The 26311-nt window shown below is 40.5% G+C and overlaps 1 protein-coding gene across 2 annotated transcripts in view; it reads left to right on the top strand.

Annotated features, from left to right (window-relative positions):
• Positions 1-26311, top strand: part of LOC140735658 (MICAL-like protein 2) — a 118177-nt gene that overhangs the window by 53123 nt on the left and 38743 nt on the right. For both annotated transcript variants that reach the window (XM_073060969.1, XM_073060970.1), the window contains one exon: positions 12474-12573. In XM_073060969.1, coding sequence (XP_072917070.1) covers positions 12474-12573 — 100 coding nt within the window. The remainder of the gene's footprint in view (positions 1-12473; positions 12574-26311) is intronic.

Raw genomic sequence — 26311 nt, 5'->3', positions numbered from 1 at the left:
GGCGGCCTCTGCATTGGAGAAATCAGTCACAGGTTGGGTGGAATGCTTTGTAGAGCACCTGTGTTCAGTTCCATCGGATGATCCTGAACATTCAATTGCCTGTCACTTTATTCACCATTCTACTCCCACTCTGATCTTTCTGTATGTGGCCTTTTGCACTGTAATTACAAGGCACGGTGCAAACTTCAGGGACAACACCTCTTTCTGTCTGAGCCCAGAGCAACCACAAGGCTCAATGTCGAATTCTCCAAATTTAGGTAACTTACTTTCTCTTTCTGTTTCAGAACTGGCCAGTTCTGCCCGTCATAATGTGGCTTGTTGTTTTCTGTTACTACAGTCTGGCCTGTGGGGTTTGTCCTAAATAACAGAGACAGGGAAGCACCATCTAATTCTACTGTCCACACTTACTTGGTCTGAATCAAAGTCAGCTATATTATCAGTGACATATGTTGTGAAATTTGTTGTCTTTGTGGGAGCAGTAGAATGCAAGGGATAAAACAATTCCATAAGTTGTGATAGAAGCAGATTTAAATAGTACAATGAGGTAGAGTTCATGAGTTCATTGACCATTTAGAAATCTGATGGAGGAGGGAAAGCTGCTGTTTCTAAGACTTTCAGGCTTCTGTACCTCCTCCACGATGGTAGTAATGAGAATAGGGCATTTCCTGGATGGTGAATGATAGATGCCACCTTTTGGAGACATTTTTTGTGCCCATGATGGAGCTGACTGAGCTGAGATGCTCTGCAGCTCTTTTACGATCTGCCCATCGAAGCTTCCGTACCAGCCGCAGATGCAACCAGTTAGAATGCTCTCCACGGTACGCCTGTGGAAATTTCCTAGAGCCTTTGGTGACGTACCAAATCTCAGATTCAGATTCAGATTCAGTTTATTGTCATTTATAAACCACAAATGCAATGCAGTTAAAAAATGAGACAACGTTCTCCGGAATGATATTATGAAAAAGCACAAAACAGACCACACAAGAAAAACCACATAACATTTGGTAATCCCCAATCCAGAGTCCGGAGAGGCTGCTGCGTATCGATATCGTGCTACCGATAATCTCCTCAAACATCCAATGAAGTGTAGCTCTGGCATGCCTTTTTCCTGGTTGCATCAATACATTGGGCCTTGGATAGACCTCCTGGGATGTTTGCACCCAGAAGCTTGGAACTGCTCACACTTTCCACTGCTGACCCCTCCATCTCGAATGGTGTGTGTTCTCCCAACTTCCCTTTCCTGAAGTCCACAATCAATTCTTTGGTCTTGATGCCGTTGAGTGTACGGTTGTTATTGTGACACCGCTCAGCCAGCTGATCGATCTCACTCCTGTACACCTCCTTGTCACCATCTAGGATTTGTGAACAAGTGGTGTAGTTGGCACATTTAAAGTTGGCGTTTGAGCTGTGCCTAGCCACACAATCATGAGTAAGGGTACAGAGACAGTCGTACAGTGGGTTAAGTACCCTGAGGTAAGCCTGTGTTGATTGTCAGCAAGGACGAGATGTTATTACCCATCCACACTAATCATGGTCTTTGGGTGAGGAAGTCAAGGATCGAGGTACAGAGGTTCAGATTTTGAATCTTGTTCATTCGAAATGAGGGGATGATGCTGTTGAACACCAAGTTGTAATCAATAAACAGCAGCCTGATGGAGGTACTGCTGTTTTTCAGGTGGGCCAAGGCCGAGTGAAGAGCCAGTGAAGTTGCTTCCACTGTAGACTTGTTGCGGCAGCAGGCAAATTGCATTGGGTCTAGGTTCATGTTCCAGGTCCTTGCTCAGGTCTCAGCCTGTCACAGCTATTCCCTCTGTTGTACCCATCTCTGCCCACCCTGTTTGCAACTGAAAACCAACTCACATTCTCTCTTTTGTAGTTCTGAAGGAAAGCTAACTCTCTTTCATGTTTACCTTCTTCTCAGAAGCTTGTTGTATAAGTGCTTGGGCAGGTAGTCTATGAGTGATGCCTGACTGAACAGCGAGAGGAGGTTTGTATAACTTCCACAAACAGTGAAGTGGCTGAACTTGTGTGGCATTTAGTGGAAGGAGTAAACGTCCTTCATGCTTGTTGTGTCCTGCGTGGGAATGGTTGCAAAATAGTTGACTCTTTCCAGCTGCCATTGGCTTTGTGCCCAACCCATAATTTCCCTGAAAGAATGACTCAGATCTCATAACACACTCTGGCTGCATGTTAACACTTGTGTGTGTCCACACCCCTGCATCCCATACCGGGTAGTCAGGTGATCAATAGAAGTATTAAATGCAGACATTGAATTCACTGCTGTCCTAACGATTTCAATCATCATTCACTTTGGGAAGAGAATGAAGGGCTATGGGGAGAAGGGGAGGGAATGGTGTTGAAAAATCATTCATGATTCAATGGTGGAGCTAATTCTATGAACTGGACTAACTCTGCTCCTACACCTTATGATATTTATTGACACAACGCTCTCAAGCTCTTCAAGCTGTGCTGCCCAGCATTCCCCCTATTTAATCCGAGCTTAATCACAGGACAATTTGCAATGACCAATTGACCTACTGACTGTGGGAGGAAACCGGAACACCCCGAGGAAATACGTGCAGTCACGGGGAGAACGTATAAACTCCTCACAGGCAACGATGGGAATTGAACCTGGGTTAGTGGTACTGTAAGGTGTTGTGCTAACCACTACGCTACCCGACGCTGCCTAACACAACCAAAAAAAGCCAAGTAAACAAACTCCACTCTTCTTTTATCTCCCACAACTGGGAATCCAAACTTTCAATCAAGGAGAGGGTGTGTAGGTTGCAACTGCCAATTTTCTCAGGAATTGGAAGTTAATCTCCCTCAAAACCCACAAAAACATCATGGGGCATAAATGCTTCCTTAGGTAATCTTTGGATCCTTGGGTTATTGGTTGTAAAACCACTCAAATGGGAACAAAGATTCTTTGATTAACAGTCACGGTAAACTAATTGCAGACTGGGGAGCTTATTCAGTTTCCAGTTACCATGGGAAGGTGGGATATTGTGATGATAAATATGTGGCGTCATCACTGACCATGTGAGATAGGTTAGTTGGAGGCAGCAGCAAAGACAAACACAGGCAATACGTCTGTCAAGTGCACGCAGATAACCAGTGCCTTGGTTAATTAATTTGCATACTTCAGTCCTAACTCGACCAAAGGTCTTCCTGTTGCTTTCTGGATCCTTGCCAGCATGGGCCTGGCATCTAGCAGCTCACTCTGTTACCCTGAAAGCTGATCACTGGACATTTCTTTAAAAACAATGCCACTTGATTATGCAGTGAAGCTCTTGTTGCCTCTGGGTATCAAACAATGACTGAAATGTTCGTCTCTTGCAGCGTGGATCCTGAAATGCAAAGCATATCAAACATTATATTGAACAAATTGTTCTCGTATTTTCTGAGAAGTTTCCAATTGTTAAGTTGTTTTAGGATTGTGAGGTTAAGCTCATTGGATGTGTGGTACTCACAGAGTCCTAGATTCACAGAATTGTGCAGCATGGAAGAATGCCATTCAGCCCAACTTGACCATGCTGACTTCTGCATGAAACTCATCTCCCAGCAACTGGTTCATAGCCCAACGTTCCAGGCAGTTCAAGCCCTCATTTAGATACTTCGTAAAACTGCCAGTAATCCAGCTTCTGACTGTGCTTTTCAGGTAGCTACCACTCCTCATTTCCCTTTCTAAATTTCTTAACTCTTTGCTTAAACTTCTGTCCTGGAGATGTTCCTATCTCTCATGGGGGAATCATTTCCAACAGTCTCCCCTTTCTGAAGCACTCGTTATTTTATATTCGTCAATAATGTTCCTTCTTAGCCTCCTCCGCTCAAGGAAAAACAGACCTACCTTTTCCAGTGTCTCCTCAACAATAATTGCTCCATCCCAGACAACAACCAGGAGAATCTCCTCTCTACACTCTCCAGCACTTTGAGCATATTGACCAGTATTGTCTCTTCTGAGTCTTAGCGCTTTGTGATCTAAAGAGCTTCGGAGGCTGGTTAGGAGGGAGTGCTGCACTGTAAAAGGAGGTGGAAGAGTGAAAGGAGTTGTTCACCATCTCCGGCTGATAAAACAGATCTGATGGCCCTGTTGTGAAGAAGAGCAAGGTCTTCGTCTTGGTCTTCTGGTCAGGGTTAATGACTTAACTCAACTAAAATTGGCATAATTTAAATGTGTTTGACAATTTTTATTTTTAAACTTATCCGGAGTCATTTTGAATGTGAGAGTTCTAGGGGCAGGGGACTGTGAAGGTTTATCCCAATTGGGATCTTGCTGTGTGCAGTTTGGCTCCTATGCGTTCAGTGAGATAGCAGTGACTTTAGTTCAAGGTCTTTCTGTGGAACAGTAGAGTACTGGTTTGGATATTTTATTAGATGAATGTGTTAGATATTCTGGGAACTGTCCTGTTTTAGTTTATAATTCCTATTTATCCCATATTTAATGGATTTCAGCTGCTTTGTAACCGACTCTGTGATTGTCTCAACATAGTAAGAAATTCTTTGTGACACAGTCACTTTCTAATCCTAATTTCACAGTTTGCTCTGTGCTTGTCTGGGTATAACTGTGCAGTCAATTCCTCCTGTGCATAGGACGCTGACCATCAAATGACCTCCATACACCTTTGAGCTCTAAACATAGCAGACTGGCAGAAGTACAACATAACTTCTAATAACCTTACCTTACTTCAGCATAGCCCAAAACTCTTTATGGCAGTTCCCCAGGGTCGGGGGTGACTTTCCTCTGTTCCAGATCTGTGGGTTCTGAGGTGTCTGATGAGGCAAGTGTGGGAATTGATCGGATAGATGGGTGAGTGGTTTGGGGAATGATGCATTCTTTCCACCTTTCTTGTACACTGACGTAAGGTTCTCAATACCCTCCTGAATGTTCCTTCTGCAGTCTTATGTTCTCATTGCCCAGAGATTCCCAGGAGACAGTGCACACGTTGAATTTTGTCAGAGAGGATTTGAGCGCATCCTTGAATGCTTTCCTCTGTCTACCTGGTAATTCCTTCATATGCAGAACTTGAAACATAGAGTCGGTTGTCAGAGTCTGTTGCTGGGGATAGGAGTGATGTAGCCTGCTCAATATGCTAAGAAGGGCCTGAATACTGGGGTTATTGTCCTGGGTGTGCATTGCTTGTACTTCCAGTGAATTGGAGCATTTAACTGAGACAGAATTGGCAATATTTTTCCCTTTCCCGCTGTATGTAGTCCAGGTCATGGAAGAATATAGGAGGGCAGGGATCACCGTTGCCTGGTACATGGGAAGTGGTAGTGAATTTTATTGTCTTTACTAGGAGACAGTTTAAAAGGAAGCAGGAGTCTACGGAATGACTTGGACAGATTAGAAGAAAGCACAGATAAGTGGCAGATGGAATATAGTATAAGGAAGTTTATGATCCTGTACTTTGGTAGAAGGAACAAAGACGTTGAAAATTTTCTAAACAGAAATGGGAGGAGCAAGAAGAGTTGGGACACAAGTTAGGAACTCACTCAGTATGTTGGAGAAACTAGAGTATAGATAAAAGTACGGGCGATGTTTTGAGCCAAGACCGTTTTGAATCGTTCAAGTCCTGATGAAGGGTCTCAGCCTGAAATGTCGACTGTACTCTTTTCCATAGATGCTGCCTGGCCTGCTGAGTTCCTCCAGCATTTTGTGTGTGTTGCTCGGATTTCCAGCATCTGCAGATTTTCTCTTGCTGGAGATAACTTAGGGTTACCTTGCAGGTTGGGTTGGTGGTAAGGAAGGCAGATGCAATGTTAGCATTCATTTCAACAGGATTAGAGAATAGAAGCAAGGGTGTAATGCTGAAGCTTTGTAAGACACTAGTCAGACCACATTTGGAGTATTGTGAGCAGTTTTGGGTCTCATATCTGAGAAGGGATGTGCTGACATTGGAGAGGGTTCAGAAGAGGGTTAATAATATCAGGAATGTTTGATGGCTGTAGGCCTGTACTTGCTGCAGTTGAGTAGAATGACGGGGGGACTCACTGAATCTTGAATATTGCAAGCCCTGGACAGAGTGGATGTGGGAAAGATCTTTCCAATAGTGGGAGTCTAGGATCCGAGGGCACAGACTCAGAATAGAAGGATGTCCCTTTAGAACAGAGGAATTTCTTTAGCCAGACAGTAGTAACTGTGTGGAATTCATTGCCACAGATGGCTGTGCAGGCCCAGTCATTGGAAGGATTTAAAGTGGAGTTCTATAGGTCTTAATTAGTAAAGGTGTTAAAAGTTACAAGTAGAAAGCAGTAGAATGAGATTGAGAGGGAAAATAAATCAGGCATGATCAAATGGTAGAGTACACTCAATGGGCCGAATGGCCTAATTCTGCTTCTATGTCTTACGGTTGTTGAGTTCAAGAGGAGAGGAACAACTCCTGTTTTATCTTTACGCCTGACAGAGAACAGTTTATTATAATATTCAGCCTTAAGTAATATCTTAAATCTTTCAAAGTCAAAGTAAAATTTATATATGTTCAGTGATGCTCAACTTAAAGCAATGCCTTTTCTGAGGGATATATTGAGAATGTAGTGTCTGGTGATCAAGTGAGTGATATAGTGTGATTTAGTGTATGGTACACAATGAGTGGTACAGTATTTACAGTGCCTGTAGCATGAGTGATACGGTCCAAGGATACAAATATAATTCCTTTTTTATTGTATAACAATTTGACGATCATGATTAAATGATATTACTTTTTTAACAAAACATATAATTTTTTACTTTGATATATTTAAGCTTATCTCAAATTTTGGACATCTATTCTCAATATTCCTAAGGCAGTTAAATATTTTGTTGGTCAATTTGTATTCACATTCATGCATTAGAAGCGGCTCAGAGAAGATTTGCTGGAACAATGGTTGGGTGGACTTGTGAGAGTAGATTATCAGAGCAGGCTTGGGTCTGTTTAAACGAATGAGAGGACACTTGATTGAAGCTTATCATCTGGTAATTAATCATTTCCTCCACCCATCCCATTCCATTCCCATTCTGGTTACCCTCTCACCCTTGCCTTCTCCTCACTTGACCATTACATCCTTCTGGTGCCCTTCTTTCCTTTCATCGATTGTCCACTGCCTTCTTCTAAAGGATTCTTCTTTTTCAGCTCTTTACCTCTTCCACCTATCACCTCACAGCTTCTTACTTCATGCCTCTCCCTCACCTACTGGTCTTCCCCTGGTCTCATCAATCATCTGCCAGCTTGTACTCCTACCCGCCCCTTCACTTCGTTATTCTGATGTTTCTCCCCTTCCTTTCCAGCCCTGATGAAGGGTCTCAGCAAATCGATGACTATTTACTCCCCTCCGCAGATGCCACCTTACTTGCTGAGTTCCTCCAGCATTTTGTGTGTGCTGCTCAAGGCTTCTTGCATCTCTTGTGTTTATGCATCTGGATAGGTTGTTTCCTATGGTGGAAACCATATCTGGATAGGTTGTTTCCTGTGGTGGAAACCATATCTGGATAGGTTGTTTCCTGTGGTGGAAACCATATCTGGATAGGTTGTTTCCTGTGGTGGAAACCATATCTGGATAGGTTGTTTCCTGTGGTGGAAACCATATCTGGATAGGTTGTTTCCTATGGTGGAAACCATATCTGGATAGGTTGTTTCCTGTTGGCATTGGCTAAGGGCAGAAGCTGTCCTTGAGCCTTCAGGCTTTTGTACGTTCTGCCAGATGGGAGAAGAAAGTATATCTGGAGTGGGTGGGGTCTTTGATTATGCTGACTATTTTATTAAGGCTGTAAGAAGTGGTAGAGGCAGGTTCGGTATTGTCATTTAAAGTAAAATTGGATAGGTATATGGACAGGAAGGGAATGGAGGGTTATGGGCTGAGTGCGGGCCAGTGGGACTAGGTGAGAGTAAGCGTTCGACATGGACTAGAAGGGCCGAGATGGCCTGTTTCTGTACTGTAATTGTTATATGGTTATAAGGATAGATAGCCTATAGAGGAGAGACTGGATTCTGTGGGTGTGCTGAGCTGTGTGCACAGCTTTGCAGTTTCATGCGGTCATGTGTAGAGCAGTTGCCACATCAAGCCATTTTGCATCCAAGTAATATTGGGCCTAGTCATTTTTTTGTCCTCTCACCTTAAACTAGTGCCATCTAGTTCTAACAACACACACAGAATGCTGGAGGAGCTTGACAGACCAGCATGTAGCATCTATGGAAAAGAGTACAGTCGACATTTCGGGCCAAGACCCTTTGGCAGTACTCAGGTCCTGGCCCAAAACGTTGACTGTACTCTTTTCCATAGATATTGCCTGGCCTGCTAAGTTCTTCCAGCATTTTTTGCGTGTTGCTTGGATTTCCATTTTCTGCAGATTTTCTCTTGTTTGCCATCCAGCTTTAGATGCCCCTAAACTGGGAAAAACACTGTGATCATCTACCTGACTGATTCCGCTCATAATTCTATAAACCTCCATAAGGTCACCCCTCAGCCTCCATTGCTCCGAGGAAAACAATTCCGACCTCTCTTGCCTCTCCTCATAACTTAAGCCCTCCAGTCCTAGCAACGTATGTACAAAGCTGGAGACATGAAGGAAGGAACTCTAATGAAATGGAGAATGGCTAATGTTATCCTACTTTTTAAGAAAGGAGGGAGGGAGAAAACAGAGAACTATCGTCCTGTCAGCCTAACATCAGTAGTGGGGAAGATGCTAGAGTCCATTATTAAAGATGAAATATTGGCATATCTGGATAGCAGTGATAGGATTGGGCAGAGCCAGCATGGATTTACCAAGGGCAAATCATGCTTGACTAATCTATTGGAGTTTTTCAAGGATGTAACCAGTAAGTTAGACAAGGGAGATCCAGTGGATGTAGTGTACCTCGATTTTCAGAAGGCATTTGATAAGGTCCCACATAGGAGATTGGTGGGTAAAATCAGAGCTCATGGCATTGGGGGGAAGATATTGACATGGATAGAAAACTGGTTGGCAGATAGAAAGCAAAGGGTAACGGTGAATGGTTGTTTCTCGGAATGGCAGGTGGTGACTACTGGGGTGCCACAGGGCTCGGTATTGGGACCACAGCTGTTTACGATTTACATCAACGATTTAGATGAAGGCATTGAGAATAACATCAGCAAGTTTGCTGATGATACTAAGCTGGGTGGCAGTGTGACATGTGATGAGGATGTTAGGAGAATTCAGGGTGACTTGGATAGGCTGAGTGAGTGGGCAGATACTTGGCAGATGACGTTTAATGTGAATAAGTGTGAGGTTATCCACTTTGGGAGTAAGAACAGGAAGGCAGATTATTATCTGAACAGTGTAGAGTTAGGTAAGGGAGAAATACAAAGAGATCTAGGAGTCCTTGTTCATCAGTCACTGAAGGTGAATGAGCAAGTGCAGCAGGCAGTGAAGAAGGCTAATGGAATGTTGGCCTTTATTACAAAGGGAATTGAGTACAAGAGCAAGGAAATCCTTTTGCATTTGTACAGGGCCCTGGTGAGACCACACCTGGAGTATTGTGTACAGTTTTGGTCTCCAGGGTTAAGGAAGGATATCCTGGCTATAGAGGAAGTGCAGCGTAGATTCACGAGGTTAATCTCTGGGATGTCCGGACTGTCTTACGCAGAGAGGTTAGAGAGACTGGGCTTGTACATGCTGGAATTAAGGAGATTGAGAGGGGATCTGATTGCAACATATAAGATTATTAAGGGATTGGACAAGATAGAGGCAGGAAATATGTTCCAGATGCTGGGAGAGTCCAGTACCAGAGGGCATGGTTTGAGAATAAGGGGTAGGTCATTTAGGACAGAGTTAAGGAAAAACTTCTTCTCCCAGAGAGTTGTGGGGGTCTGGAATGCACTGCCTCGGTAGGCAGTGGAGGCCAATTCTCTGGATGCTTTCAAGAAGAAGCTAGATAGGTATCTTATGGATAGGGGAATCAAGGGATATGGGGACAAGGCAGGAACCGGGTATTGATAGTAGATGATCAGCCATGATCTCAGAATGGCGGTGCAGGCTCGAAGGGCCGAATGGTCTACTTCTGCACCTATTGTCTATTGAAATAAAGGAAACATGGAGAACTTTAGAGAGTTATTTACTATTTTTAAATGAATAGAAGTAATGTTTCAGTTTCAAGTTGAGTGGGCAGAAATATGGAGATATTCTCCATAGAAACACTACACTGACAGAAATATCAGACATTCCATCATTATCACTGGGTTACAGCACTGGATCTCTTGATTATTCTTTACTAACCGCACACCAGAGCAGTGAGTGTCTTCTCCCTAAAGTGCAGCAGTTTGTTGGTCAGAAAGAACTACAATCTACAAATCAGTGAACAGGAATGAGGCCGGGCCGGTGGAAATAGTCAAAGCAAACATATTTGTTCTTGCCATGTGATGGCAGGAATGAAGGCAGTCATTTTGTGAGACTATCCTTGCAGCTGCCATTTTGTGAACTGTTTGGTGAATTGATTTTTGCTTCGGGATAACTTAATCAGAACAGTTGACTGAAGACATAAGGAATTTATGTAAATGATCTGCTAAACCTGAGACCATTCTCAGATAAGAAGCTGTTCGTCATGTAAAATGGCAGACTTGCAGATACTTGTGTATATTTAAAGCCTGTGATCTGGTTGGCAAGGCCCAGTGTTTGGGTGAGTTGGTTGGACTGGTTTGAACCAGTCTGATTTGGAGAAAAGCAAAGGAGATCACCTAAGGCACAAGGTGAGAGGAAAGGCCATAAAGCAATGCTACTTGTAGCATTTGGGCCACATCCAATGAGAAATTGATGCACTCAGTCAGGTGACCTCGAGCCAACAAAATGGAAACATTATGGATTGATAAGGAAAAGAATTGAATGGAGCATTTCAGGAATACAAGCAGTAACAACTCTCTTCAGACCAACCATTGAAGATGGCCCCATATTGGGCACATGGCAACCAGATAGGGACCATGAGGAATGCCTGCCCATTGTAGGCTCCCTTTCCTGGATATTACTTCTTCTCTTATTTAACTGTCCATGAAGGGCCAGGGAAACCCAGTGATTGTGCACATGGGTATTCAGATGTGTAAATTCACGTGCTTGAGAACAGAGCCAATAAAGATAAATATACATCCTCTCTGTGCCCAACTGATCATTATTGTTGAGAGGTAATATTTGAGTGTTAATCTTTGTAATGAGTTGAAATTGAGTTATAATGTGATTGGACACTAAATTTCAATCTTGGCAGCAATATCCACATTCCAAGAACTCAATAAAAAGGAAAGATACAGGTAGCAGAAAGTAATTCCAAGGCCAATCTTCAAAGGCTGTGATCAAGAGAGAATGGTCTTTGGATTAGTGAACGTAGGCAAATATCAGATGTGGATGTGGAGAGGATGTTTCCAACAGTGCAGAAGTCTAGAATCAGGGGGCATTACCTCAGAATGGAAGGATATCCCTTTAGAACAAAGATGAGGAGAAATTTGTTTAGGTAGAGAGTGGTGAATCTGTAGAATTCATTGTCACAGACTGCTTTGGAGGGCAAGTTATTGTGTATACTTAAAGCTGAGGTTAATAGGTTCTTGATTAGTAAGGTGTCAGATGTTATGGGGAGAGGCAGGAGAAAAGGGTTAAGAGGGATAATAAATCAGTTGTGATTGAATGGTGGAGCAGACTTGATGGCTTAATGCACTAATTCTGCTCCTACGTCTTATGGAGGTTTAATAGAGTGATCAATCTGAAGAGCATATTAATTACTGCTATTGACTCATGATTTGTGAAGAGAAAGTATGGTGGCTGTGGAATGTGAGCTAGGAAACTGAAGTCAAGGACAAGATTGAAGTCAAGTTTATTGTCATATTTACAAGAATGTAAGTATGTACTGATGCAATGAAAATATATTTGCACAAAAATTATACAAGGAAGAACAAAATTAAGACAAAAAGTCCATTGTAGTGCAAAGTTGCTCTACTGAGGTTGTGAAGATTGGTTCAGAAACTGAATGGTTGAAGGGGCATTACTGTTCTTAAATGCGGTGATGTGGGTCTTTAGACTTCTGTACCTCCTGACCAATTGTATCTGCAAAAGATGTGTAGGCTAGGTGGTGGAGTCTTTGTTGATACATATTGTCCCCTTGAGGCAGTGCCTTGTGTAGATTCTTTTGATGGTCGGGAGAGATAGTCCCATGATGCACTACTGTCAGTGGCCTCTTACATCCTGCACATTCAAGTTAAGAATGGAAGTACAGTGTAAATTCTGAATAAAAATGTACTCTTATGATATTTATGAGATCAAATGTAACTAAGTAAAGAAAAATGTGAAACAACCAACAAGTATTGTCAAGGGTTGTAACCCTTTGTAATGTGTGCAGTAAATGGATGAGAGATATGGAAAATATTTTGTGATGGTAGGAGTGATGGAAACAGCTGGACGAAATGTTCCCTTCGCCACTCTCCTTGGATCAGTGGGCAGAGAACACGGCGCCCTCAAGCACTGTTAGTTCATGTTGCACTATTTCTCATTTCTCCTGCAGGGAACTACTCCTATAGTCCACAGATCATTACCAGGGCTCAGGATGAGGAATCTCCATCTGACTGGAGGCTGAAACTGAAGCCTGTCCAGAAGCAGCACAGGTGAGTGTTCATTGCATCTTAAGTTTCAGGCTTAGCAGAAGGGTAGTCTTGATTTAGTTTAGCATGTTTGCTAATTCTTTCAAACAACAGTGGTGGAGATAAAGTTTACTTTTTTGAAAATATTACCAAATCTCCCAAAGACTGACTTATGATGAGAAATTGATTAGTTCTATGTCCACTTTCTCAACACTTGGTGTTGGGGTCAGAGCCCGTCCATGTTTGTCTTGCTGGCTGAAGGTACTGTCTATACAATTGGTAAAGGCTCCATCTGGATGTCCAGAATGTTTGCACTTTGTTTGTTTGAGTCCTGGCAATGGCTTTTCAGGAAGTGGTCAATTTGCCCAGTAGCTAATCAGCTGGTAAAATGTGTACTGGACAAAGTTTGTCTTAACTTAGTGTTATTTTAGAACCAAGAGGAAAATCTGCTGGACTTACGATAAAGTAAGTTCCACAGATCCACCACCCTCTGGCTGAAGAAATTCCCCCTCATCTCAGTTTTAAAGGGACATCCCTCTATTCTAAGGCTATGCCTTGCATCCTAGACTCTCTAACTAATAGGAGCATCCTCTCCATGTCCACTCTATCCAGATCTTTTGGTGTTCTATAGTTTTTAATGATATTCCCCCTGATAGGTATGAGTGTGGAACTCGGGCCACCAAATACAGAATTTATAATTCATTGTTCAATAAAGACTTCTTTATCTAAAATTTTGAAATATGGTACTTGCTGTCCAGAGGGAGCTGTCAGAAGCAGCTGTCCATAAATTAAGAATGGGGATTAGTATTAAGCTCTAACATTAGTTGTTACATTTGTGTATCGTTACTGTTACCGCTTCATTTTGAACATGAGGTATGAGAAGGAGAAATAGAAAAAGTAATTCAAGGCCCAGTACCTGCCTTACCATTTCATAACGTCCTGACTGATCTGCCTCACCACTTTATCTACAGTACACCCTCACACTGTGGTCCTAGAAAACCTCGTGTTGCCTTTTCTGTAACACTAACTCTTGACAGAAGTTGACAACATTTGTTATTTCTTTCATATTTTCTGTTTATTTTGATATTTTTTAATCATAAATTCCATAAGAACAAGTTTTTATTCTGTATCTGAAAGTTTTTTGGTAGTGATTTGTGAAACAATTTTGTAATGGACAATTGCTTGAACTGCTGTAACATAGGGATTCCTGTGCTATTCCTCTATTCTTCAGCTCTTCTGAAATATTTATTGATCTTATCCTTGAAATTACTAAGCAACTCCGCAGCCCACCTGGGTGGAGAATTACAAAGATTTATCACCTCCTGCACTCTAATTTTGAGACTGTCATCCCTGTTTTTGGACATGGGAAACACCATCCCTGTCAAGCCCTTTAAGAAAACTGTGAATACAAGCTCATCCCTCATTCGTCCAAGCTGAAAGGATGATTGTTCTACAGTGCAGAGAGAGGCAGCATTACCTGCAAAAACTCTGATACTTCTGACAATTTTGCTAAGCGGCTTCATAGCCTCAAACAGTAACAGGACTAATTTTCTAAATACTCATTTAAAGTGGGTTTTGAAATTTGCTCCTAAGAGGCACTTGTTGTAAGTGCTGTTCTGATTCTGGGATCCAATGGCCTGAGCCATTTGGGATCTAAAGAGCTGTAAGAAGCAACAGATTCAAGCTTGAACTCCATTGTTCTCCAGTCATCTGTACTCGATAATCTTGCAGCTGTTAAAATCAGCTGACACACAGTGGCTGCTAATTACCTCTCTCAGACAATTGTGTTTGTCTGGATGCCTGCACACATTGTTTGGAATTGTAGGAGTGGTCATTGTGTGAGTGGATAATGTTAGAGTGGTCAGGCTTTGGCTCAACCGGCTTCTGTGAGAACAGACAGATGTTCTAAGTAAGCTTCTATAATTATTTTTCTCTCTTTCTTTGTCTATTAGTGAGCAGCTAGTGCATGAGAATGAGTCCAGGGTTAGTGATGTGCTCTTTGTGTGAGAGGTGGGAACTCTGGGAGCCTTTCAGTCTTCCTGATAGCTACATCTACATAAAGTACACCGAGCTGCAGCTCCTTTGGGACCATATTAAGTAAATGGAGTTGCAGGTCAATACCCTTTTGGCTTATATGGGAAAATGAGGAGGTGAAATTTAGGGACTACAGAGAGGTAGTAATTTCAAAGTTTCAGGAGGCAGATACCTGGTGACTGTCAAAAGAGGAAAAGGAAATGGGTAGCCAGTGCAGAATACTCCTGTGGCTGTTCCCCTCAATAATAAGTATTCAGCTTTGGATACTGTTGTGAGGGGGGGGGGTGGGGACGACCTACCAGAGATGCAGCGACTGTGTCTCTGGCACTACCTCTGCCTCCGTGGTTCAGAAGAAGAGGAGTGTAGTAGTGGTAGACAATCTCAGGACTCGTTGGAATTGGTTTATTATTGTTTTGTACATTGACATAATGTGAAAAAGATCCATTATGATGATGTTGAAATACAAGTTCGTCAGGAGAGTGCAAAAGAAAAACAATACCAGAATGTAGAACACACTACTGCCATTTCAGTTATAGAGAAAGTACAGTGCAGGTGGACATTACGATGCATGGGCCTTGATGAGGTAGATTGTGAGGTTAGGAGTTCATCTTACTCCTCAAGCGGTCTGTTCGAGAGTGGGATTGAAGCTGTCCTTTAGTTTGATATGTTGTTTTCAAGTTTGGTATCTTCTGCCTGATTATGCTGCTGTTCTGACTGATGGAATCAGTTAGTTCAGGAACCTTATGGAAGATCAACATTGATTGTTGCTTCATGGTTCAGACATATTTATCATGGTATTTATACCTAGGGACTTTACTCCTCATCTGATTCTGAGGGAACTTGATGTAAGCTTGAAGCCTTATAAAGCTGCACCCCATGTGACCTTAATTATGTTTACTACAGGATAATTGTGTATGTCACTTGTATTATACACTTATAAAATACTTTGTGCAGTCCAGAATCACAAATGACTCTGCAGAAGTACAACCCCTTCTACCATTATCCGGCCTTAAATCAGCTCAGTCTGTAGAGTCACATTGATCTCCAGCAGTCTCATGCAAAAATTGTTCCTCTGCTCATTTTCATTTGGTGGTTTGTGGGAGCTTGTCAAATTCAAATTGGCTAAATTGTTTCCCACTTTGTGAAAGTGACCATGTTTTGAAAGTGCATTATGAACTGTAATGTCCAGAAGTTGTGAAAACTGCTGTGTAAATGCAAATCTTTTGTCTCCTTGCTGAATATCTTTTCTAAGGTGGGAAGAATTGGCTTGTGTTCTTCTATAGTCAGCTCAGCTGGGGAATGATGTGAGGGCTCACCGTGAGTAGCTGATGTTTGGTTGGTTCTATTAGGAGCCTTGTTATTTTCAGGGACTCCTAGCTATTTGTTTCATTGATTGCATGCATTTTCCCTCCTACACTTATTTTGATGTAAAGTGGATTCAATGAGAAGCATGAGGCCTGTTGACCATGGAAGTTGCGCCTTAGCAGTCTACATGGTACGCAAGCTAGAACAGTACGATATGGAGAGCAAGCCCCATGCAGCAGAAACCTTCTCTCTCTTTCAATCTTTTTATTAATATTTAGAATATTATGAATGAGATACAATTCAAATAATGGTAAGGGATTACAAATATATAGACTCCCATTATACATAAAGTAATACATAAACAATGAATAGAGCATAAGTAAGTTTCCCAAAACATAAACCATATAGTATATATATGAACAAGGTAAGTTTAGATATTTCATAATATATAGTGTAAAAAAGAGAAAAAAAAATCTATCTAAGAAAGTTAGCTAATCTACTAATCTAGTATCAAGAAAAAGAAAAAAAAAACAAAGAAGAAAAAAAAAATAAAAAAAAACTTTTAAAAAGAGAAAAAAAAAGGGCTGTTCATAGTATCTCACGAGTATACATAAACATCAATGACATCAACTCCGATCCTCTCAACATACATACGATTAAAGCTGAAAAAAAAAACCAATAAGCCCGGCACAGGGCCATTACATCATATGAAAATATTGAATAAATGGTCTCCATATCTTTTCAAATTTAATAGAAGTATCAAATACAGCACTTCTAATTTTTTCTAAATTTAGACATAACATAGTTTGAGAAAGCCAATGAAATACCGTGGGAGGATTAATTTCCTTCCAATTCAACAAAATAGATCTTCTAGCCATCAAAGTGAGAAAAGCAATCATTCGACAGGCGGAAGGAGATAAGTGAAGTAAGTCCATCATCGGTAAACCAAAAATTGCGGTAATAGGATGGGGTTGTAAATCAATGTTCAATACCGCCGAAATAATATCAAAAATATCTTTCCAATATTTTCTCAAAAGTGGACATGACCAAAACATATGAGTTAAAGAAGCGATTTCTAAATGACATCTGTCACAAATAGGGTTTATATGAGAATAAAAATGAGCTAATTTATCCTTGGACATATGGGCCCTATGTACAACCTTAAATTGTAATAATGAATGTTTGGCACATATAGATGATGTATTAACTAATTTAAGAATTCTATCCCAATTCTCAATAGGAATAATAAGATTAAGTTCTCTTTCCCAATCATTTTTGGTCTTATCAAAGGGCACTGAACGTATCTTCATAATTATATTATAAAGTTTTGATATAAGCCCTTTTTGAAAAGGGTTTAATTCAAACAAACTTTCCAAAGTATCTGAAGACAGAGAATTTGGGAACGAAGGAAGTACCATACTTAAAAAATGCCTAACCTGTAAGTATCTAAAAAAATGAGATCTAGGCAAATTATATTTATTAGCTAGTTGCTCAAAGGACATAAAACAGTTGTCCAAAAATAAGTCGGAAAATCTTAATAATCCCTTAGTTTTCCAAGCCAAAAAAGCATGATCTATAATTGAGGGATGGAAAAAACAATTAGATACAATAGGACTATTTAACATGAATTGAGTCAACCCGAAAAATTTCCGAAATTGAAACCATATACGTAAGGTATATTTAACTATCGGGTTGTCAATTCGCTTCGGCAATTTAGAAAGAGCAAAAGGGAGAGATGTCCCTAAGATAGAACCCAGAGCATAAGCAGAAACCGATTTGGTTTCCAAACTCACCCAATGAGGGCCAAAAGGACCATCCCATTCTTTCAACCAACATATCAAATATCTAATATTAACTGCCCAATAATAAAATCTGAAATTGGGTAATGCCAACCCACCATCCTTCTTTGTCTTCTGTAAGTATATTTTACCTAACCTGGGATTTTTATTCTGCCATATATATGAAGAAATTTTTGAATCAACATTAGTAAAAAAAGATTTCGGAATAAAAATTGGTACCGCTTGAAAAACATATAAAAATTTAGGTAAAATAACCATCTTAATAGCATTAATCCTACCTATCAGAGATAAAGATAATGGTGACCACTTAGTAAACAAACCTTTAATCTGATCAATTAAGGGTAAAAAATTAAACCGAAATAATTCTTTATGGTTTTTGGTAATTTTAATCCCTAAATAAGTAAAAGAATCGTTAGCTAATTTAAAAGGTAAAATGCCATAATTTGGGACCTGTCTATTCAAAGGAAACAATTCACTCTTATTAAGATTTAACTTATACCCAGAAAACTCACTAAATTGAGCCAACAATGATAAGACTGCTGGAATAGATTTCTCAGGATTAGAGATGAATAATAATAAATCGTCTGCATATAAAGATACCTTATGAATATCTGTTCCACGATTAATACCCAAAATATCCTGTGATTCTCTGATGGCAATTGCCAAAGGTTCTAAGGCGATGTTAAATAGTAATGGACTAAGAGGACAACCTTGTCTAGTGCCCCGAAATAAACGAAAAAATGGAGATCTTTGATTATTAGTAAACACCGAGGCTACTGGAGTTTGATATATCAGTTTAATCCAAGAAATGAAGGTCGGACTAAAATTAAACTTCTCCAACACATAAAATAAGTAGGGCCATTCAACTCTATCAAATGCTTTTTCCGCATCTAATGATATAACACATTCTGAAGTATTATGTGAAGGAGTATAAACAATATTCAATAATCTCCTAACATTGAAAAAAGAATAGCGATTTTTAATAAAACCGGTTTGGTCTTCCGAAATAATTTGGGGTAATACCTTCTCCAACCTAGAAGCCAGCAACTTGGAAAAAATCTTAGAATCCACATTCAATAAAGATATTGGTCTGTAGGATGCACAATCAGTAGGGTCTTTATCTTTCTTCAGTATTAAAGAAATGGAAGCTCTATAAAAAGATTGTGGCAACTTCCCCAATCTAATTGCTTCTTCAAACACCTTGCATAGCCAAGGAGATAGAGTATCAGAAAAACATTTAAAAAATTCTACTGTATACCCATCTGGACCTGGTGCTTTCCCAGAGTTCATTGAGGAAATAACCCCTTTAATTTCCGCATCCGTAAACGGAGTATCTATTACTGAAATATCATCAGATGATAGTTTTGGAAAATTCAATTTCCCGAGAAAATCACACATGGTATTATGATCCTGAGGGAATTCAGATTTATACAGGGAGGTATAAAAGTCTTGAAAAGACTTATTTATGTCATCATGGTTAACTGTCAAATCCCCATTCTGCTGTCGAACCTTAGTAATCTGGCGTTTAACTGAAACATTCTTCAGCTGACTAGCTAACAGTTTTCCTGATTTATCACTATGTATATAGAAATCAGATTTGGTTTTCATTAATTGATTTTCTATCGGAGATGTAAGTAATAAACTATGTTCCATTTGAAGTTCAACCCTTTGTTTATAAAGTTCCATGCTAGGAGTAGTCGAATATTTCTTGTCAATCTCTTTAATTTTATCAACCAGTAAAAAAGTTTCCTTCTTAATGCGTTTTCTCAGACCAGCAGAATACGAGATAATCTGTCCACGTATATACGCTTTTAAAGTGTCCCAAAGTGTTCCGCATGTGATATCCTCCGTGGAATTAGTTGAAAAGAAGAAATCAATCTGTTCCTTCATAAATTTAATAAAGTCCGGTTCTTGCAATAAGGTAGAGTCAAATCGCCATTGTCTAGCATTTAAAGCTGTATCCGTAAAATTAATAGAAAGTTTTAATGGAGCATGGTCAGAAATAGCTATAATATCATAATTACAACCAATTACCGATGGAATAAAACAAGAGTCAATAAAAAAATAATCAATTCTCGAATAGGAGTGATAAACATGTGAGAAAAAAGAAAACTCTTTGTCGTTAGGATGACGAAATCTCCAAATATCAAAAACTCCATTATCAGTCAAAAAGGAGTTAATACAAGTGGCCGACTTATTGGGTAGAGTCTGAATAGTTGTAGATTTGTCCATCAAAGGAATTAAACAACAATTAAAGTCACCACCCATTATTAACTTATATTCATTTAAATTAGGTAAAGAAGTAAATAAGGACTTAAAAAAGTCAGGACAATCCACATTCGGGGCATAAACATTAACCATAGCAACCTTTTTATTACCGAGTAAACCCGTAATTAACAAAAATCTACCATTCGGATCCGAAAGGATATCGTGTTGAACAAATGTAATAGAGGAGTCAATAAAAATTGAAACTCCCTTAACTTTGGCATTCGAATTCGAATGATATTGTTGACCCCGCCAAGACCTAAAAAAGCGATATTTGTCCTCCTTCCTCATATGAGTTTCTTGTACAAAAATAATATGAGCATTAAGTCTTTGGAATACTTTGAAAATCTTCTTTCGTTTAATCGGATGGTTTAATCCATTAGTATTCCAAGACACAAAGTTAATGGTTTGAACCATGTTTCTAAAGTCATCCCTTTGGTATATAAAGGGTTAACCATGTTATAAACTCATGCATCCGGAAGAGGGACAAAAATAAAGAGCGGACCCGGAAGTGACGTCATCGTAGACATATTTGTAGTTCATGAACAGCCCAAGTAAAAAAACTGAAACAAATTGATAAGAAAAAAATTAAAAAAGAAAACAGACCAACCCCCACCCCCGTATGAAAAAGAAAAAAAGCCAAAATATGGCTAGAAAAAAGAAAAAATGAAACTAACTCTACCCCCATATCAGCGGCAGACCACTCCGTGTTTAACGGATATATATAAAAAAACCACCCGAACTTTAAGAATTATGATTGCAGTACTAAAAACTGCGCTTCTTAATATGCTGAGTTGTAAAGAAAAAGGGAATAAAATCATTAAAAGTTTATAAATCGGGTTATAACCCAAACAAATCAAGAAGTATTTAAACTATGATAAGCGATGCATTATAGGAAGAAGACGAAAAAAGAAACAATAACGCCATCTTAAACTAAACCAATACTTTACAAAAAACCATTATCTTGATATTAAACAAAAAATTCACTTCGAAAGGTTAAAAATATACCTTCAAGGGAACAAAAATAATAGACAAAAATATAGTATAGTAGTTAAAGTGTATAAGACAGAGCGATTAATATAACGAAAACACACTTTAACTTAAATATGAAGTATAGGATAAACCTACACCAATAACCAGAGACTAACCCTGGTTTAAAAAATCAAAAACCATCTTTCACGATCAGAATCACTCATTTACTGGAGAGTAGTAACTGTATCAGTAGGGAAGTTCTCTTCCAAATACTTTTTCGCTTCAAAGGTAGACAAAAATACTTTGCGCGGAGCATTCGGGGGGGAGATCCTGAGCTTCGCCGGGTATAAGAGCGCAGGTTTTAGATTTTTCTCATAACATTCAGACATCAGAGGTTTAAAAAGCAGCCTTTTTCTCATGACTTCTGGGCTGAAATCCTGGACCAAACGAAAACAATAATCACGAAATTTAATCATCCCAGCCCTTCGAGCTTCACGAATGAGTTGTTCTTTATCGTGTACGTAATGAAATCGGACGATTACCACCGGGGGCTTATCTGAAACCGTCGGTGATCGACTCCAAATTCTATGTGCTCGGTCAAGTAGCGGAGGGTTTACTGGAAAAACCGACGGAAACGCATCTTTTAGAAATTGAGCAAAGTATTTCGAAGGATCGCCTTGTTCTATGCCGTCTGGGAGACCAAGTATGCGTAGGTTCTGTCTTCTGGACCGATTCTCCAAATCGACACTCTTGGCTTTAAGTGTCTCCACCAATTTAATAGTCGAAATTAAATCCTGTTGCAATTTTTCAATTGTCAAATCTCGTTTCCGCGCTTCCTCTTGCAGCAATGAGATAAGCGCTTGCTGCTGGTTAATTACTGAATCCGTCTTAACCATATAATCTTGAAAAACCTTTATGTCTCGTTGAAAAGCCTGACGTTGTTCCTCAAATTTTTTATCCAAAAGCTCCATAAGCAGTTCATAAGTTAACTCAGTGCGTTGAGGTTGAGCTGGCTTCTTTCCATTACCGTTCGGGTTTTGCCCCGGTTCTCGTCCTTTGGATCTAAGAGCCATTTCTGTTTGCATATCTTCCAAAATTCACGATAAAATCTTAACAATAAGCCCGAGAAAGTAGCAAAAGTCTTTTGGTGTAGGTAACAATAAGTTGAATAAGGGTGATCAAAGGTTAAAATAAGTAAAGATTATGGAGCGGATCTGAAACAGTACTCACTCCATGAGCGTCTCCCGCTGACTCTCGAAACCTTCTCTCCACGCAGCTGATGAATCCAAAGGAATGGCAGAGATCGGTACAGTTTGGCACCAGAGATGCCAGTCAGCATTGAACTCAACGTAAGTCTGCCTTTAGGGATTCCAGCTTCAGGTTTTTCCTTGAGGTCTGCTCCTGAAGCCTTCCAGATGAGTGGGTACAGCCACAAGGCAGTGGAAGTTTGAGATCAGTTTTCCTTCTCCAAGATGAGCTGCCAACCAAGGCTGATGAGCCCCATCTGCCCAAAGCAACTGGTTTTAAGGCACCAGTAACTCACCTTAGCCCCTTCTCCTGTCAGTAGAAATGGATCTGCCAGGCTTAGCAGCTAAGCCACACATGAAGGCCAAGAGCTTGAACTGGTTGTCAGAGGCTATTTGAGATGCACACTATTGGGAGCATTTAATAGGTAGAGGGAGATGAATGTATGGCTGAGGAACTGACACGGGGCAGGGTTTCAGACTTATTGATCATTGGGATCTCTTCTAGGGAAGGTACAGCCTGTACAAAAGGAGCAGGTTATACTTGAACCTGAGGGGGACCAATATCAAGTCAGTTCAAGTCCAGTTTATTGTAATTGAGCTATATACATGTGTACTGTGAAACGAGACAATGTTTCTCCAGCTGTTCTCACAGTCCTTTGTAGGGATTCCGGTCCAATTCTCTACTGCTTTCAATGATGCTCCAATAACATTAAGTTAAAATGGCGGGGGGGGGGGGGGGTGGTCACTTGCCTCAATCTCCTTCAGAAGCAGAGGCACTGCAATGCCTTCTTGTTCACAAAGGTGGTATTAAGGGACAAGATGAAGTCATCCATGACGTGAACTCCCAGGAACTTGGTGCACTTAACTTTCTCTACAGAGGAGCCGTGTACTCGCAGAGCGGGTCCCTGCGGGCAGGTTTGCTGGAGCTGTTTGTGAGGGTTTAAGCTCATCTGGCAGGAGGATGGGAACTGGAATGATTGAGCTGAGGATGAGGTAGCTGGTTTACAAACAGAGGCAGAATGGAGTGAGACTGCGAGCAAGGAGAGGCTAATGATAGGGCAAAATTGCAGTCAAGAGGATGAGCTGCATTGTAAAAGGTGGACAAAATTGAAAAGGGTGAACACAGGACTGAAGGTGTTATATATATTTGAATGTGCACAGTACACTGAATAAGCTGGATGAACTTGTAGCACAGTTACAGATTGGCATGTATGATGTTGTAGACATCACTGAATCGTGGCTGAAAGAAGATTATAGCTGGGAGCTTGATGTCCAAAGTATGTTGTATCAAAAGGACAGGAAGGTAGACAGAGCGAGTGGCATGACTCTGTTGGTTAAAAAAAGAAATCAAGTCATTAGAAAAAGGTGGCATAGGGTCAAAAGGTGTTGAATCATTGTGGGTAGAACTAAGGAACTACAAGGGTAAAAAGACCCCGATGGGAATTATGTACAGACCCCCAAACAGAGGTAGAGATGTGATCTACAAATTACAATGGGAGGTAGAAAATTCATACCAAAAGGATAATGCTACGACTTCAATATGCGGGTAGATTGGGAAAATCATGTTGCTGCTGGATTGCAAGAGGAGGAATTTGTAGAATGTCTACAAGATGGCTTTTTAGAGCAACTTGTGGTTGAGCCTACTAAGGGATCAGCTATTCTGGATTGGGTGTTGTGCAATGAACCGGAACTGATTGGTGAATTTAAGGCAAAGGAACCCTTGGGGACAAGTCACCATAATATAAGATATTCACCCTGAAATTTGAGGAGAGGCTGAAGTCAGTATTACAGTGGCATAAGTGGAATTACAGAGACATGAGAGTGAAGTTGGCCAAAATTGATCAGAAAAGTACACTGGCAAGGATGACAACAGAACAGCAATAGCTAGAATTACTGGGATCAATAAAATATATACATCCCAAAAGGAAAGAAGTATCCCAAATGCAAGATGACATTTTCGTGGCTGACAAGAGAAGTCGAAGCCAATGTAATAGTCAAAGAGAGGGGGCATATAATAGAGCAAAAATTAGTGGGAAGTTGGAGGAATGGAAGGCTTTTCAAAACCAACAAAAGGCAACTAAAAAGTCATAAAGAAGGAAAAGATCGTATATGAAAGTAAGCTAGCCAATAATATTAAAGAGGATACCAAAAGTTACTTTTGATGAACAGCATGTGAAAGAGAGGGAGAGTAGATATTGGACCGCTGGAAAAATGATGCCGGAGAGGTAGTAATGGGGGACAAGGAAATTGTGGAAGAACTGAATAAATATTTTGTATAATTTTTCACTGTGCAAGACACTAGCAGCAGGCCAGAAGTTTGAGAGTGGCAGGGGTTAGAAGTGTGTGATGTTTCCATTACCAGGGAGAAGGTTCATGGGAAACTGAAAGGTCTGAAGGTAGATAAGTCACCTGGGCCAGATGGTGTGCACCCCAGGGTTTTGAAAGAGGTCACTGAAGAGAACATGGAAGCATTAGTATTGATCCTTTAATTCTGAATTGAATTCATTGATCCTGAATTCAATTGATTCTGGCATGGTTCTGGAGGAATGGAAAATTGCAAATGTTACTCCACTCTTCAAAAACAGAGAGAGAGACAGAAGACAGGAGATTATAGGTCTGTTAGTCTGACCTCAGTGGTTGGTTAAATGGTTACAGGGTACTCAGAGGCACAGGATAAAATAGGCCAAAGTCAGAATGGTTTCCTTAAGGGAAAATTTTCCCTGACAAATCTTTTGGAACAAGGAGGATAGACAAAGGGGAATCAGTGGATGTTGTGTACTTGGATTTTCAGAAGGCCTTTGACAAGGTGCCACACATGAGGCTGTTTAACGTTAAGAGCCTATGGCATTACAGTAAAGATACTGTACCTATAATAAAGATAATATATTTATATCAGGATGCTGTACATTGACTATAGCTCAGCATTTAACACCATCATTCTTACACTCCTGATTGAAAAGCTACAGAACCTGGTCCACCGTACCTCCCTCTGCAAGTGGATCCACCTTGCTGACAATCAACACTGGTGCTCCTCAAGGATGTGTGCTTAGTCCACTGCTCTACTCTCTCTTTATCTATGGCTGTGTGGCTAGGCATAGCTCAAACGCCATCTATAAATTTGCTGATCGTTGGTAGAATCTCAGATGGTGATGAGAGGGTGTACAGGAGCAAGATATACCTGCTAGTTGAGTGGTGTCACAGCAACAACTTTGTACTCAATGTCAGTAAGACCGAAGAGTTGACTGTGGACTTCAGGAAGGGTAAGTTGAGGTAACATGAATCAATCCTCATAGAGAGATCAGAAGTGGAGAGAGTGAGCAGTTTCAAGCTCCTGGGTGTCAATAACTCTGAGGACCTAACCTGGTCCCAACATATCGATGCAACTGTAAAGAAGGCAAGACAGCAGGTATATTGCATTAGGAGTTTATGGAGATTCAATTTATCACCTAAAACACTTGAAAACTTCTACAGATGTACTGTAGAGAGCATTCTGACCATCTGGTATGGGGGGCGGGGGTGGAATCTACTGCACAGGATCAAAGTAGGCTGCAGAAAGTTGTAAACTTAGTCAGCTCCATCATAGGTACTTGCCTCTGTAGTATCCAAGACATTTTTAAGGAGTGGTCCCTCTGAAAGGTGGGGTGTCTATCATTATGGATGCCTACCACCCAGGACATACCACCTTCTCATTGTTACCATCAGGAAGGAGGTACAGTAGCTTGAAGGCACCCACTCAGTGATTCAGGAACAGCTTCTTCCCTTCAGCCATTTGATTTCTGAATGGGCTTTGAACCCATGAGTACCACCTCATTACTTTTTTTATTTCTGCTTGTGCACTCCTTATTTTAATTTAACAATTTAATATGCATAAGTCTATAAGACCATAAGATATAGGAGCAGAAGTAGGCCATTTGGCCCATCAAGTCTGCTCCACCATTCAATCATGGGCTGATCCAATTCTTCCATTCATCCCCACTCCTCTGCTTTCTCCCCATACCCTTTGATGCTCTGGCTAATCAAGAACCTATCTGTCTTTGTCTTAAATGCACCCAATGACTTGGCCTCCACATCCGCCCAAGGCAACAAATTCCACAGATTTACCACCCCCTGACTAAAGTAATTTCTCAGCAGCTCTGTTCT

This window comes from Hemitrygon akajei, chromosome 11 (genome assembly GCF_048418815.1).
Source record: "Hemitrygon akajei chromosome 11, sHemAka1.3, whole genome shotgun sequence".
Lineage (NCBI taxonomy): Eukaryota > Metazoa > Chordata > Chondrichthyes > Myliobatiformes > Dasyatidae > Hemitrygon > Hemitrygon akajei.
Note: the sequence above shows the minus strand (reverse complement) of the source record. Positions and strands in the feature narration are given on the sequence as shown.